Consider the following 12,530-nt stretch of genomic DNA (forward strand, 5'->3'; position numbering starts at 1 on the left):
CATCAACTCACTTCCTACTCAAAAGCATTTTTTTATTTTTTTGAAAATCAGCAATACTAAAAAGCATTTTAGAATAGAAGCACTCGTGGTTATCTCCGTGGTTGGTGGCTGCGGCCTTTGAATGGGTTATCCTGAAAAACAAATGTGATTTATTTTTAAAACATTTTCCAAGTAAAACTGAAAAGTTATGAAAATCAAGTATAGTTGATTAAACAAATTCTATACAGATCATTTTACATTAACTGTAGGCGTATACTGTGCTTTTTAATAAGTAATGTAATAATTGAAGAGATCAGGAATTCAGATCAGTTTCACTTTCCAGACAACTACGTTTCTAAGACAAGTCACTTTTCACCTATAGAAAAAAATATATAGTTTGCACCCTGACACTTCAGAAAGGTGATCTGTCATTTCATATGCTCACTTGTTACCTCATCATCATCATCATCACTGTCATCAAATGCAACTCCTTTAGATGACTGGCTCTGAGAGCTGCTCTTAGTGAAGGACGAGGACGCTGGTCTGTCGTGAGCATGAGAAGGATCCAGATAAAAAATTCAACAAGTTAGTTTTCAAAATAAGAGGCTGGGGAAGGGAAAGGAAAGAAAATATACCCGGTTGCAACAGTTTTGTCTCCTTTAAAAGACTGCACAGCCACACTGGAGTGACACAAACATACCTTGGAGGGGCTCGGGTAGCTTTCATTACAGGGATATCTTCATCGGAGTCAACAATGGTCAACTGAAGATGGATAAATGTGAGAACCAAGGTTGGAGGATGGTACAGATCACATACATCAAAAATACAGACATGCTCAGCTGCCATCTAACCTACCTCTTCTTCTTTATAAGATTTGGTGGCTCCAGTCCGAGAAGATCTTTGGGATGGAGCTTGAAATGCTGAAGAATGAGGTGTAAAGAGGGGAGAAGGTGAAAGGAAAAGAAGAAATTAAAGGTTGAAGAGCAGAAAATGTGGCAATTAACAGATTTATACAATTATAATAATAAAAGATTCCTGTGATATAATGTGTCTGCCATATTAGTAAGTCAACAGAAAATCTACTTTACACACATGATCTCCTGCTCTCTTACCTTGCATAATGCTTCTGCTTTGGGTTGCTGCTGAGGATTTCTGGGCTCGGCCCCGGCTGGCTGGCTTTGGTTCGGAGGCAGTTGCACCTGGAAGAAGAGATGAGCGACAGTGGAACAAGGATTTATGGAGGAACAGCTGTACCCCCTCACTGTATGCTTTGTTTTGCTGGACTACCACAACATCCAAGTTCTCTTTGCTGTAATGTCACAACTTACATTCTGCCACATTCGTAACAGGAGCAAGAAATCAATGTTTGGCATTAACAATAATGAAAAAAAATAAAAAACAGACCCAAACCTGCTAGAAATCACAGTGTGTTGCGTTTTTTATCATGACTGAACCATTGCTTCATTAAACGTAACTTAATCCAATAGAATTCACAGTGTGCCATTCTAGTGCTGTATGCCAATTAAAAGAGCACTGCCTCATTTGTTTTTTGTCAGTATGAAAATTGAAAATGTGTAAAATCTGCCAAAATGCAGCTTTTAACTGGTGTAAAAATAATTATCCTAAACTAATCTATCCTTAAAAACTGTACCTCACCCCCCCTTCATAATCCAATACAGTCAAAGTCAAAATTGTCTTTTCTGGAGGGTTTTTATTATAAAGCACCTGCAGTGACAAACTATAGCTGCCGTGTCAGGTTATTAATTAGGGCTGAGTTTTGCTTGAGAGTTGACGTTGTCACTGGTTTTAAACACTCATCAGCCCAAAAGTCAAACAGAGCAAGTATGTAAACATAGTCTGAAAATGTTTGACGGCCCTCTGCTGGAAGTGTGGCAAAACAGCATCAATGCTGTACGTCAACATTGTTCACATTATTAAATTACACATTCTTTAATTAAATATCTGTCAGAGATTATCAAGTGACCTCTCGGTTCACCTGTTATCATATAGATCTAGTCCATTTAATCAATCTCAATTATTCTCGGCTGCCTACCAACCGATTTACATTTTTAATAACTGATATCTATTATTTTCTTGAAAATGATAATAACACTGAGTATAGGTATTTGTAACTGTACATATTTCTGCTTGACCATTACACAATAGTCTAGTGGGCTGTCACTCTGTCAAGCTTTTCTAATCAGTTGGAACACATATCAAATGGACTATACCCAGCCAGCTACACAGTCAAAAGTCTGTGTGATATCCAATGGAGCACATGGTTCAATAAAGTATGTCACTGTTTGCCATATTTACAGCGAGATGACATGTCTATCATGTGACTGACTTGAAACTGGAAGAATACAAACATACATCAGTGAAGAAGAAACATCATTTACACTAAGACGTCCATGAAAAGGTCAAACTGACAATGCCAGGAAACTTGACTGATTAAGGTGTGAACAAAACACTCCCTTTGGCATCATGTACAACTTCTACATGCTCCACCCAGGCTTCATCCCACACCTTAAGTGGGTGTGAATACATGTGACATTTACAATGTCCTGTTGTGTGCCACATGTGTGTAAGGGCAACTCAGGACAATGTCCAGATAATCAGGTCAGGTCATTGTTCACATAAAAACGAAACCACCTCATTTGGTGGAACCTGCCACTTATGTGCTCACGGGTGTGTTTGCTCTGAGTCATCGTGTTGGACTATGCCAACATACTTGAATAAACGTTTGGAGAATCTAGTTCCTCTATTTACCTCCATGTATCCTTCTGCGCTTCTGTGCTCACCTCATAGTCGTGACAGACAGTAATGACAACTCACCTCTCCCCCTGCCCCGGCCACCCCGTCCCCTAGCTCCTCGCCCTCGGCCTCGCGTGGGGGCAGCAAATGGGACCGAGTCCTCGTCAGAGTCCATAGTAACATCTGCAAATTCGCTGGATATGTCCGGGTCATTACTGTGTTCCAATCTGTGAGTTTTGGCTCTGTTGATAGCCTGAGGAGGAAAAACAGAAAAGTAAACAGTTACAGACAGCAACAGAGGCTAAATTTCTGGCATGTGTGCATTCTGCACACTAACCTCTTTGATTTCATTCTCCTCCTCTGTCGTGTTCTTTTTGGAGTCTCTGAATCGTTGAATCTGATAATTCAAAATATGCACTCTTACAAATGACATACACACATGAGCACTTTGTATAGTAAAGTTCTGCATTTAAAAGTTTTTCTAATTATTTTCATTATTACAAAACATTTTTTCCATTTGACCCACTTCCAATGAAAGCCTCACCCCCTACCTCTGTGTCGATATCTTCTTTTGTAGTTACTCCTCTGGCCTGGAGGTGGCGTTGTGTCTTCTCCAGCTGATATTTGATCAGTTCCTGGATTGCATCCTTTTCGTCTTTGTCTACAAACTCCTGAATGGCCTTCCCCATGCCCTGCTCGGTCAGCAGAGACAGCTGGACTGTCTGTGAAGGGATGGAGACACACTTGTCAAGAGTGGTAGTGGTAATATCATGGTAATTATGCTAATAATCACTGTGACCAACTATGATCACTGAGATCATCTTCTATCTGCACATCCCTAGTAGGGATTTTGACATATTTTGATCTTAATTAAATGAGACAAAACACACAACAGACCCTGAAACTGACTGATAACATTACTATTATTATTTTCCAGACTTTTTAAATATATTGTGATAATGTCATTACTGTAAATTGTTTTGGTCACAATAACCAAATCATAAATAAGGAAAATGTGATATTGTCACAGTCCTACTCTGCAGATGCACAGTAGTTGAAAATAAGTTATGACAACTTGTCAGCGTACTAATTAAAATCCATGTGTGTACAGTACCTGCTCGGCTGCCTCAAAGTATTGTTTCACCAGGTCCTCAACTCTCAGTCCCTCCACTGCTGTGTTTTTTACCAGCTTGCTGTAATCAACATTGAACTCATCTAAAAAACATAAAGTTTGCAGCATGTCAAAATGACGATAGTGTACACAGATATATGGTGAATACTGCAGGTCCATAGCTGTGCGTTTAGTCTGTGTCAGACCTTTGATATTCTCCTTTTGTTCACGGTGTCTGAGAAAGTGAATGATGTCTTTTGGGTTGGCCACGCGGTCCACAAACTTCTGACTGAAGCGAGATGTGTTGAACGTCTCAAAACCTCCACTGTAGTCCACCTGGGGAAGGCAATAAAGTTGAAGAATTTAGACAAAGTGTGAATATGAAGGTGTGTGCACATGCTGCGAGTGTGTTCATCTTACTCTCAGGCGAATGAGAGGTTTCTCTGGCGTGAGTGGACAACCAAGTCTTTCTCTCTCAGCTTCTTCTATCATCTCTGTGACCTAGAGAAGAGCAGAAATAAAGTGAGATGTCCAACAGTAAGACTTGGACTGACTGGCTCTTAATGTTAGATGAAATCTTACCTTTGCATAGCACAAATCCTCCACCTTCTTTGTGACCTGGGGCGTATCAGGTGTGAAGAGGTCTTCGTAGTCAGCCAGCACCACATCCTGGATGAAGAACTGACGCACCGTCTTTAAGGGGAGCTTTTGCAGGTTCATCTTCCGTCCCTTAACCTTCAGCAGCCCTATGTGTCTGGATACACACACAGTGATTTACTGTAGCTAATTGATCACTTAAAAACACGCTCAGAATATGGAGGTGGTCTTTCACCAAATGTGTGTGTGTGTTTATTTGTACTTCTTGGCAGCCTCTCCAGGGGACAGGGAGGTTGCTACAGAGCTGCCGGGCTGTGTCACATAGAAGAGCTGCTGTTCATTTCTTGTTGGTCCTATCAAGCATTCGTGCTCGTGACCCCACACCACCAGGTCTAGAAAGTCATCCAGGAACTGCTCGGGAATGTAGTTTGTGGGTCCGTGCTTACTCCTAGACATAACACACACATTGGCAAGATAAAACGAAAACATAATGGAGAACACAATTCCAGAGATAATGTATCAAAGATTGACTTATATGGACTGAAAACACATCAATCTAGGAACAAACACCCTGCATTCTTAATAAGGAATACTAAGGAAGACTATAGATTACACTTGTTTCTTAAATTTCGAGACTGCATCTTACAGCTCTTCCCTCCTCATGGATTTCCAACATACACATACATCCACACACCTGTTCTGGTGGATGGTGAAGAGGTTAAACCACTCATCCTGGTCTTCTTTGGGGCGAAGCATGGTTACCTGATTGTTGACAAACATCCTGTACAAGCGCTCATCTGGAATAGAACCTGCACACGAACAACGTTTGTTGGTTTTCAATCAACTCTTTTAATTAAACCTAGACATATACAGACAAAAATTATACAAATCACATACTCACCAAGACCATACAAGGCCAGCTTGGTGTTGCCTTTCTGCATGAGGATGGGACTAATTTCAATCCTCTCCACTGACTGGGAGTGACCGAAGTGATTTATGAGACCAGAAGCCCCGAGCAGATCCAGTGCACACAAGCCTTCAGCCTTGGAGAGAGACAGACACCATTATGCACAAACAAACAAATACAAAAGCTACAAGACACATAGAAAAACACATGCTTGCATTTTTTGTGTGATATGATTATTTCTCCAATACCGGAAACAACTCACCCCAGTTGGGTCATCATGGTTACCATGGATGCTGAACACAGGAATAGAGACGTTCAGGTTTTCATCCTGATAGTTGACCCAGGGGAACCTTCAACACAACAACATATACAGTTTATATGACAACAATAATAAAACATTCATTCAGCAGCACTGGTAGGAAGGAATGACAGAGACAGAGGGACTGACTGGGTTGTGTTGAAGTTGACAGTCTGGTCACTGAGGATGTTGAAGTGTATCGGTGAGTCTCCCATGCAGTATCGTCTGATCATAGAGATGCAGCTGTGGAGGCATCGCCGCGACGGCTTGTTCTCATGGAACAAATCTCCACCCAACAGGATAAAATCTACCTGCAAGCAAATAAGTACACACATCAGAGGGCATTTAAGACAAATGATCCTCAGTGTTGTACATTCACACATCTGTCAACTCGTATGTACCTGATGTGTCTTGGCATATTTAAGGATCTCGTCCAGTGTGTTGTACGAGTCATTGCCACGGATTGCATCCTTCTCGAGGTAGCCGAGGTGAACGTCTGTAGCGATAAGGATCTTGAAGGTATCCTCATCATCCCTAAAACGATAGAATCAGTAAAGTGAAACACAGCTCGTTTACTTTAATATGAGCCCCGATGTACCTGTATTAGGCGGCATTGTACATTGCCTGCATATAAACATCATTCTATATTAACTGAGAAAAGAAATATTCAGACATTGTTTTTGAAAAGACTTACAAGGTGTTCTCTGACGACATGATGGCGTGGGGGTAATGGCAGATGTGTTTACACCAGGACAGGTGGTCAGAAAATGCTTCTCCTGCAGAAAAGACACCCAGCCATGAATATCTTATATTTTTAACAAGTACTTTAAAGATACATTTCAGAGATGCTGCAACTATAATCACAGGGACACATGCAAATACTATTAAAATGTAATTTGGCATCATGTACAGTATATTGTCGCAGAGGCATTACTGTAATTTTACTCTTGATTTCCAATAAAAAAAACTATTTTTAACACCAGAGTCAGTGAAACCTCCATTTACGATATGTTTCTTAGCGATAAATTAGATTGTGTGACAGCAAGCTAACCAATACTCCGTTAGTAACGTAGTAGCTAAGCTAACAGATAACACACTGAGAAGATGGTGAGTTAGCTTTCGCTTATGCCTGAAGCCCATGAGTTCACGATACTAACACGAAGTAAACACGTGTTTACAACATGTGTTCACACGCTGGCTCGGTCCCACCTCCAGGTAACACACGTTTATAACTTTTAATATTGTTTGTTATTAGCTGTAACGTGTTAAATAGCTTAGCTCGACACGCACCTCCTCAGAAGTCACAACTCACTCGCCATACAATCCCGGCGGCATGTCTCACAACCCCCGTCCCGCCTTCTCAGCAAAGGGTCATGGTTATTGTAGTGTCATTCAGAAGCATCCCCGCTCTAGAGTGTCAACTCTCCGTGGCAGGAAAAACTACACTTCCGGTTAGCAAGCTGGGTGCGCTTGTTTTGTGCACTAAGAGGCACCGGGGTGAGCTGTGTGGAAAAAACACCGTAACAGTCTCCGTGCGCAGCGCCTGTCGGGCCAGACTGAGATATAAATGAATCGCACCCCTCCAGAGAAGCCCTGGGTTGTGTTGCTTTGCCTTAGTGATGTTTTCTTTTTCTCAGTTCGTATTAGCAGCGGTTGAAACTGTCGAGCTAACAAGCGTCATTCAAAACTAATGCAGTTTTACTCCAAACTAGCATTAGCATACTTAGCATAGTTTACTCCCTTGGTTCAGCACGAGCGAGGCAGACTGGAGTGGCTGCATTTCAATGGAGACCCTGTCACAAACAGCTGGCGATGATGCTACGCAGGTAGTTTTTCTTCATTTCGCCTTATTTCACTTTCAAATGAGCAATAACAGGTGTTTTTTTTTTTTTTAATGCTGTTTATATCAGCCAGAGTTAGCCAGGATCCATGGAAAGCGACCGTGCAGCGGTTGCTACAGCTCAGACCAGCTGATGTTGCTGCAGACCTGAAAGGGAACCGAAGTGTGTCACATCCATGTTTTGAATTTGACTCGAGCATGACAAACAAATCGTGGTGTCACTTTAAATTCAGTGAGGGAATGAATTTAAGGTTTTTGCACATGTTTATTTCACTTCCTGTGCTTTATTTACAACATCTCTGTTACTGATCTGATGCAATGTCAGATTTACTGGAGATCTATAATATTCGTTTTATGTTTTTCTCTGCAGGATCTCCGTCCTGCACCAGCCCAAAGTGGAGTCGTCTCGGACACCCTGTCCCTGTCGTCTTATAAAGATTATCCTGCTCACCGTCCCTTCATCAACACACTGCTGCACTTCACACCCAGACATGCACGCGCACGTCAGTCGTGTCGCCCATCGTCACCCAGCAAAGCATTCCCAGAGACCAACAGTGCAGGTGGGTTTCATTTGTGCATGTCGGACATATTCCCTTTACAATGTTTCCAGTCAGGTACCGTGGTGTGTTACGGAGCTCCATGGTTACATGTGCAACCTGATGCCGGACGACTTCGATGTCTCAGCTTCCCTTTACATCTATTCATTCTTTCACATTATCCTTTCCTCCCCTACCCACTTCACCTTCTCTCCAAACCTTTCAGTCATATCATAGTCATATCATGTTACACATACAATGTCTGTAACCGTTCCCTGAATATATTTGCTCTCCATCAGTATGTCCTACATTCTCATATCTAATTTCTCACACATGTCACATGTGTGTGTGCATATGCAGCGATCTTATCTGCCTTAAGGAATCTTCAGGAGAAGATCAGGAGGTTAGAGTTGGATAAAGAACACGCAGAACGTGGTGTGCAAACTGTAGTACAAGAGGCATCACACGTTCATCCTCAGAGCGAGAACGTCACACGGAGGCTCTCCAGTAATCAGACAGAGACGCAGAGAGAGACAACTGACTCATCCAACTGTAACCAAGGTCAGTATGTGATTATGATGTCATGATAAAAACAAAATAACCAGTGACCTCTTCCATTATTTATCTATTAATTTCCCTGCATCTTTTGATTTTTTTCTCCTCATCTCTCCTTCCCTGCATCTCATGGCGTCCCTTCATTCTTCTGGCAGTGTTGATCACCCACCTTGCTGCTGCAGAGTCTCGCTGTGTGAAACTGGAGCGGCAGCTGGATCACATGAGGAGGATGTTGCGCAATGCCAAGACAGACAGGACCAATCTGGTCAAACAGCAGGTTAGCCTAGCAGTTCTTAGTTTCGTTAGCTGAGATAAAGAGTAAACATCTTTGAGTGAATAACTGTGTTGTGTGAGTGAGTGAATGTGTAGATTTTAATTTTTGTTCCCCATGCTGTCAGGTTTCCATGGATACAGCCAAGTTAGCTGATCGCCAGCCTGGCAAAGTGTTTGAGGGAGCTCATGTGGAGAAGCTGGAGCGGCTGGAGCAGGATTATCTCAGGCTCACGCGCACGCAGAACAATGCTGAGGTACAAAGTCAACTGATTTCAACTTCTGAGCTCTAAACACTGTCATGAGGAAGAGCGTATTATTATCAAACAGCATAATAAAATATTCATAGCTTTGACAGGGACACAGAAAATTGTACTGAAGACTGAATGACACTAATTCCTCAAGCTTAAGCTCAAAATCTCTGTGAGAATGAGACAGTAACTTGTGGCCAAAAAACAGACCTTATCCATGAATCTAGGGCACTGGTCCCCAATCTGTGGCTTGGGACTCCCTCCTGGGGCCTTAGATAAACCTGAGGGTTCAGAAGTTGATTAAAGGAATAAGCAAACTAAGTGTGAAATGTTTTATCTACAGAAAGTGATTTCAATTTTCTTACTTCACTTTTTCTCATCACTCTTACCTCTTAAATGGTAAAACTAATTTAAGAAGAAAAGATAATATTTACTTAAAATCACACATTATCAGTATGCCCCGAACATATTTTTAAATCAGGAAAAAGCCAACAGTCAGTGCCTGTTAGTAAAAATTATTTCTTGTATTACTTAAACAATAATTGTGTGTGTGTGTGTGTGTGTGTGTGTGTGTGTGTGTGTGTGTGTGTGTGTGTGTGTGTGTGTGTGTGTGTGTGTGTGTGTGTGTGTGTGTGTGTGTGTGTGTGTGTGTGTGTGTGTGTGTGTGTGTGTGTGTGTGTGAGAATATGTCAGATGAAGATAAATGAACTAGAGATGAAACTACAGGAGGAGGAGCACCAGAGAAAGCTCATTCAGGAAAAGGCCATCCAGGTAGTGAGACATAACTTGTTCTTTGTGTTTAAATTCTATACATCACACTCACTATTGGCAGGTTCTAATGTTCCATGTAACTGAAAGGAATATTAGTCCTGTTTTAAATTATTAATTTATATCAATGCTCAATGTAAACGTGGAAATTCTAAAGTTTATGCATTGTTTACCGTATGTGGTGTTTTTATTTCCCTTCCTGTTTCCACAGCTACAGACAGGTTTGGAGGCCAACAGGATCCTGCTGCAGTCAGTGTCCCCTCACCTGTCCACCAGACAGTCCAAAGAGAGGAAGTCCGATTCACAGGTAAACACCTTCACAGAAGTGATTTAAGGTTTTCTGTTTTTACTGGACCGTGAATGTTGCCTTTCCTTTTTATATGTTAATGCTTGAACAAACACAAATGCGTCTCTACAGTGTTTGTACATCTGTGAATGCCATGTCCAATCTAGTGGGAAGGATATTTCCTAATTATTTCTTTCTGAAAAAGCACCTTATTTTATTTATAGCTCTTTCCCCTAAGCATCTTCCTGTGAATCTTAATCTTGGTAATGTTGAAATATTTTCTTCCCAGAAACCTTTGCCACAGCAGTCGTCGAACACACAGCCACACTATAGACTGAGCCTCAGAGATGTTCCGTTTGTTGCTGGAATGGTAGTATGGGCATACGTATATATATTTTTGAGCATTGGAACAAAATAGTTTTTAGATTTCAATACTGAAATCCATTTTTCTCTCTTTCTCTCATTGAATCTTTCCCCTCTCTTACTTGACTTTTAGGCCGTGGGCGGCAGCCACTCAGTCAGAGCAAACGTCCAGTCAGTTTTGTCTCTTCTAAAGCGACACCAGCCGCACCTCTGCAACAGCCGTGTACTCTGTAACAACGCAAACAGCTACGGGACTGCAAGCCGCAGATATTCATACAGTTCATCTTCCTCATCCTCTGCGAGCGGGGAGGAGCTGTCAGAGCTGCTGCAAGCATTACAGGAGGAGCTGCGACTCATGAGCTTGTGAGTGGAGTTCCACCGGAGGGAACTGCTTATGAAAAGTGATGTGTTGTAATCTTTGTGTTTGTGTGTTGCAGGGAGCATGACGAGTTAATGAGGCAGGTAGAAAACAGTGTGTCTCACCAGGAAAGACGAGAACTTCAGAGGGAGCAGGAGAGGCTGCTGCTGAAAATGGAGAGGAAGGGAGAGCAGATCGGGAAACTCTACAAACACAAAGCACAGGTCAGTACGCGGACAAAAAGTTCACTTCACACACAATTCAATTCTAAGTTTGTGTCTTTTTACTCCTCTCTGTTACCTTTTCTCGCCTCCCCTCTAGATAAAGAAGTTAAGAAAGGAAGCCAAGTCTAACAATAAGAATGAGGGGAAAGTGACTACCACAGTGTCCACAAGAGGTCGCTCTGCCGGAGCAGTCAAACCTAGACCAGGAGAGAGAAGCAAGAAGAATCTGAGGCTGCTGAGGGACATGAAAGCTCTGCAGACGTCATTACGGACCTGACAACCACCAGGACAGAAACATAGTGAAGAAGTTTAATCTTTTCGGTGCTGTTTATCTTCCTGTGATCAGTATTTCACCATCAACGCAAGCACAGATTGAAAACCACTGCATGGACATGACACGCACACTCGTGTGTCTATTCATGAACATTTGACTCAGAAAACATAAAGTTTTAATATATCCCGAAAAATGGTTACATTTATAAAAAAGACTATCTTAAACCTAAACATAAGTCAAGATTTATGTCTGATTGGTCATTTTATTAGGGCTTTAAATTATATAAAGTTCATTATTTACAAATACCAGTAAATAAACTGCATTTTGTGGAGGGGGGGGCAAGAAAGTTCATAGCCAGTTCACAGTTAAGCTCTCAGTATAACTGACTATTCATTCAGGGCTGGAAACAAAATTTTAATTTCCAAGTTTAGTTTTTCATGTATCTTCTGGGCATAGAATCACATTTTCCCTGAACTTATGACTCTCAGAACTTATTAAAAATGAATAACATTCCGTGGCGCTAACACATTCCTACAGGTTCTCTAATTTCATACGTGTTTGTAGTGTTAAGAAACTGCAGTGATGAAAGAGAGTGGTATTTCTGCAATTTGATTGGTTTAGTGACGAGCTGAACGACCTTAAAATGACTTATTCCCCTTATGTGATATGTTGCAGACGCTATATGAGAGTGTATATGCACACGTTGTGTGATAAAACTGAATTTGTAATTATTTCTACAAATATATTTGGGAGTATTTTGTTATTTTTTGACGATCAGGAGCAGCCTGTTTGGAGTGAAAATTTCTCAGCGAAATAAAGTATTTATGTTTGCACATAACTACAGTGTACTGCGATTTTTTTTGGTGGCTTATTTGTTTCAGTGACAAAGATTTAACATTTCCAACAAACTTTGGACAGTATTTGTTTTCATATTTTAAAGATATTCAAGTTATGCACTTTGTATTTGTACCCTGCAGTGTTGTATTTGAACTGTTTCTGTTTAACTCGTCTTATCTACCTCTGATGCTGCATCATGGCATCAGCAGATATCAGACTTCAATAACAGCCTTAAAACAGAACTAATCTTGTGCCTGTGTAAGGCTCGAGTATCAACTGTGCCATTAAGTAAGAAATGGCTCAATACTCTCAAACAAACATG

General features: G+C 41.3%; 2 protein-coding genes across 4 annotated transcripts; one reads left to right on the forward strand and one right to left on the reverse strand.

Annotated features, from left to right (window-relative positions):
- Positions 1–51: 51 nt before the first annotated feature.
- On the reverse strand, positions 52–7,014 carry mre11a (MRE11 homolog A, double strand break repair nuclease). 2 transcript variants are annotated; one of them, XM_034604247.1, is made up of 20 exons: positions 6,937–7,014; positions 6,341–6,422; positions 6,048–6,180; positions 5,797–5,957; positions 5,611–5,698; positions 5,343–5,484; positions 5,136–5,250; positions 4,704–4,889; positions 4,427–4,598; positions 4,265–4,345; positions 4,051–4,180; positions 3,848–3,948; positions 3,285–3,455; positions 3,071–3,130; positions 2,815–2,986; positions 1,092–1,178; positions 834–899; positions 680–743; positions 437–522; positions 52–133 (listed from the first exon to the last, which is right to left on the reverse strand). In XM_034604247.1, exons 2-20 carry the CDS (start codon positions 6,358–6,360, stop codon positions 90–92), a joined length of 2,079 nt encoding a protein of 692 aa, XP_034460138.1. In that variant the 5' UTR covers positions 6,361–6,422; positions 6,937–7,014; the 3' UTR covers positions 52–89. The 2 variants fall into 2 exon arrangements, with proteins under 2 accessions (XP_034460138.1, XP_034460137.1); XM_034604246.1 differs by having other exon boundaries at positions 58–131; positions 432–522; positions 680–741; positions 835–899; positions 6,937–7,008.
- Positions 7,015–7,216: 202 nt separating this feature from the next.
- On the forward strand, positions 7,217–12,226 carry cep57 (centrosomal protein 57). 2 transcript variants are annotated; one of them, XM_034604248.1, is made up of 11 exons: positions 7,217–7,472; positions 7,857–8,046; positions 8,383–8,583; positions 8,733–8,854; positions 8,976–9,104; positions 9,792–9,869; positions 10,078–10,173; positions 10,442–10,525; positions 10,649–10,878; positions 10,953–11,097; positions 11,195–12,226. In XM_034604248.1, the coding sequence occupies exons 1-11, from the start codon at positions 7,431–7,433 to the stop codon at positions 11,372–11,374; spliced, it is 1,497 nt and encodes a 498-aa protein (XP_034460139.1). In that variant the 5' UTR covers positions 7,217–7,430; the 3' UTR covers positions 11,375–12,226. The 2 variants fall into 2 exon arrangements, with proteins under 2 accessions (XP_034460139.1, XP_034460140.1); XM_034604249.1 differs by having other exon boundaries at positions 7,221–7,472; positions 10,442–10,522.
- Positions 12,227–12,530: the final 304 nt, after the last annotated feature.

This window comes from Hippoglossus hippoglossus, chromosome 13 (genome assembly GCF_009819705.1).
Source record: "Hippoglossus hippoglossus isolate fHipHip1 chromosome 13, fHipHip1.pri, whole genome shotgun sequence".
Taxonomy (NCBI): Eukaryota; Metazoa; Chordata; class Actinopteri; order Pleuronectiformes; family Pleuronectidae; genus Hippoglossus; species Hippoglossus hippoglossus.

Bases quoted from the DNA above. Each gene is read 5' to 3' on its own strand.
- cep57 (XM_034604248.1), top strand. From the start codon at position 7,431: ATGGAGACCCTGTCACAAACAGCTGGCGATGATGCTACGCAG. The intron at 10,174-10,441 runs GTAAACACCTTC...TTTTCTTCCCAG, and splicing joins AGAGGAAGTCCGATTCACAG to AAACCTTTGCCACAGCAGTC. The intron at 10,526-10,648 runs GTATGGGCATAC...CTTGACTTTTAG, and splicing joins CGTTTGTTGCTGGAATGGTA to GCCGTGGGCGGCAGCCACTC.
- mre11a (XM_034604247.1), bottom strand. From the start codon at position 6,360: ATGTCGTCAGAGAACACCTT. The intron at 5,251-5,342 runs GTGAGTATGTGA...GTTCGTGTGCAG, and splicing joins GCTGGCCTTGTATGGTCTTG to GTTCTATTCCAGATGAGCGC. The intron at 3,949-4,050 runs GTCTGACACAGA...TATGTTTTTTAG, and splicing joins ACAAAAGGAGAATATCAAAG to ATGAGTTCAATGTTGATTAC.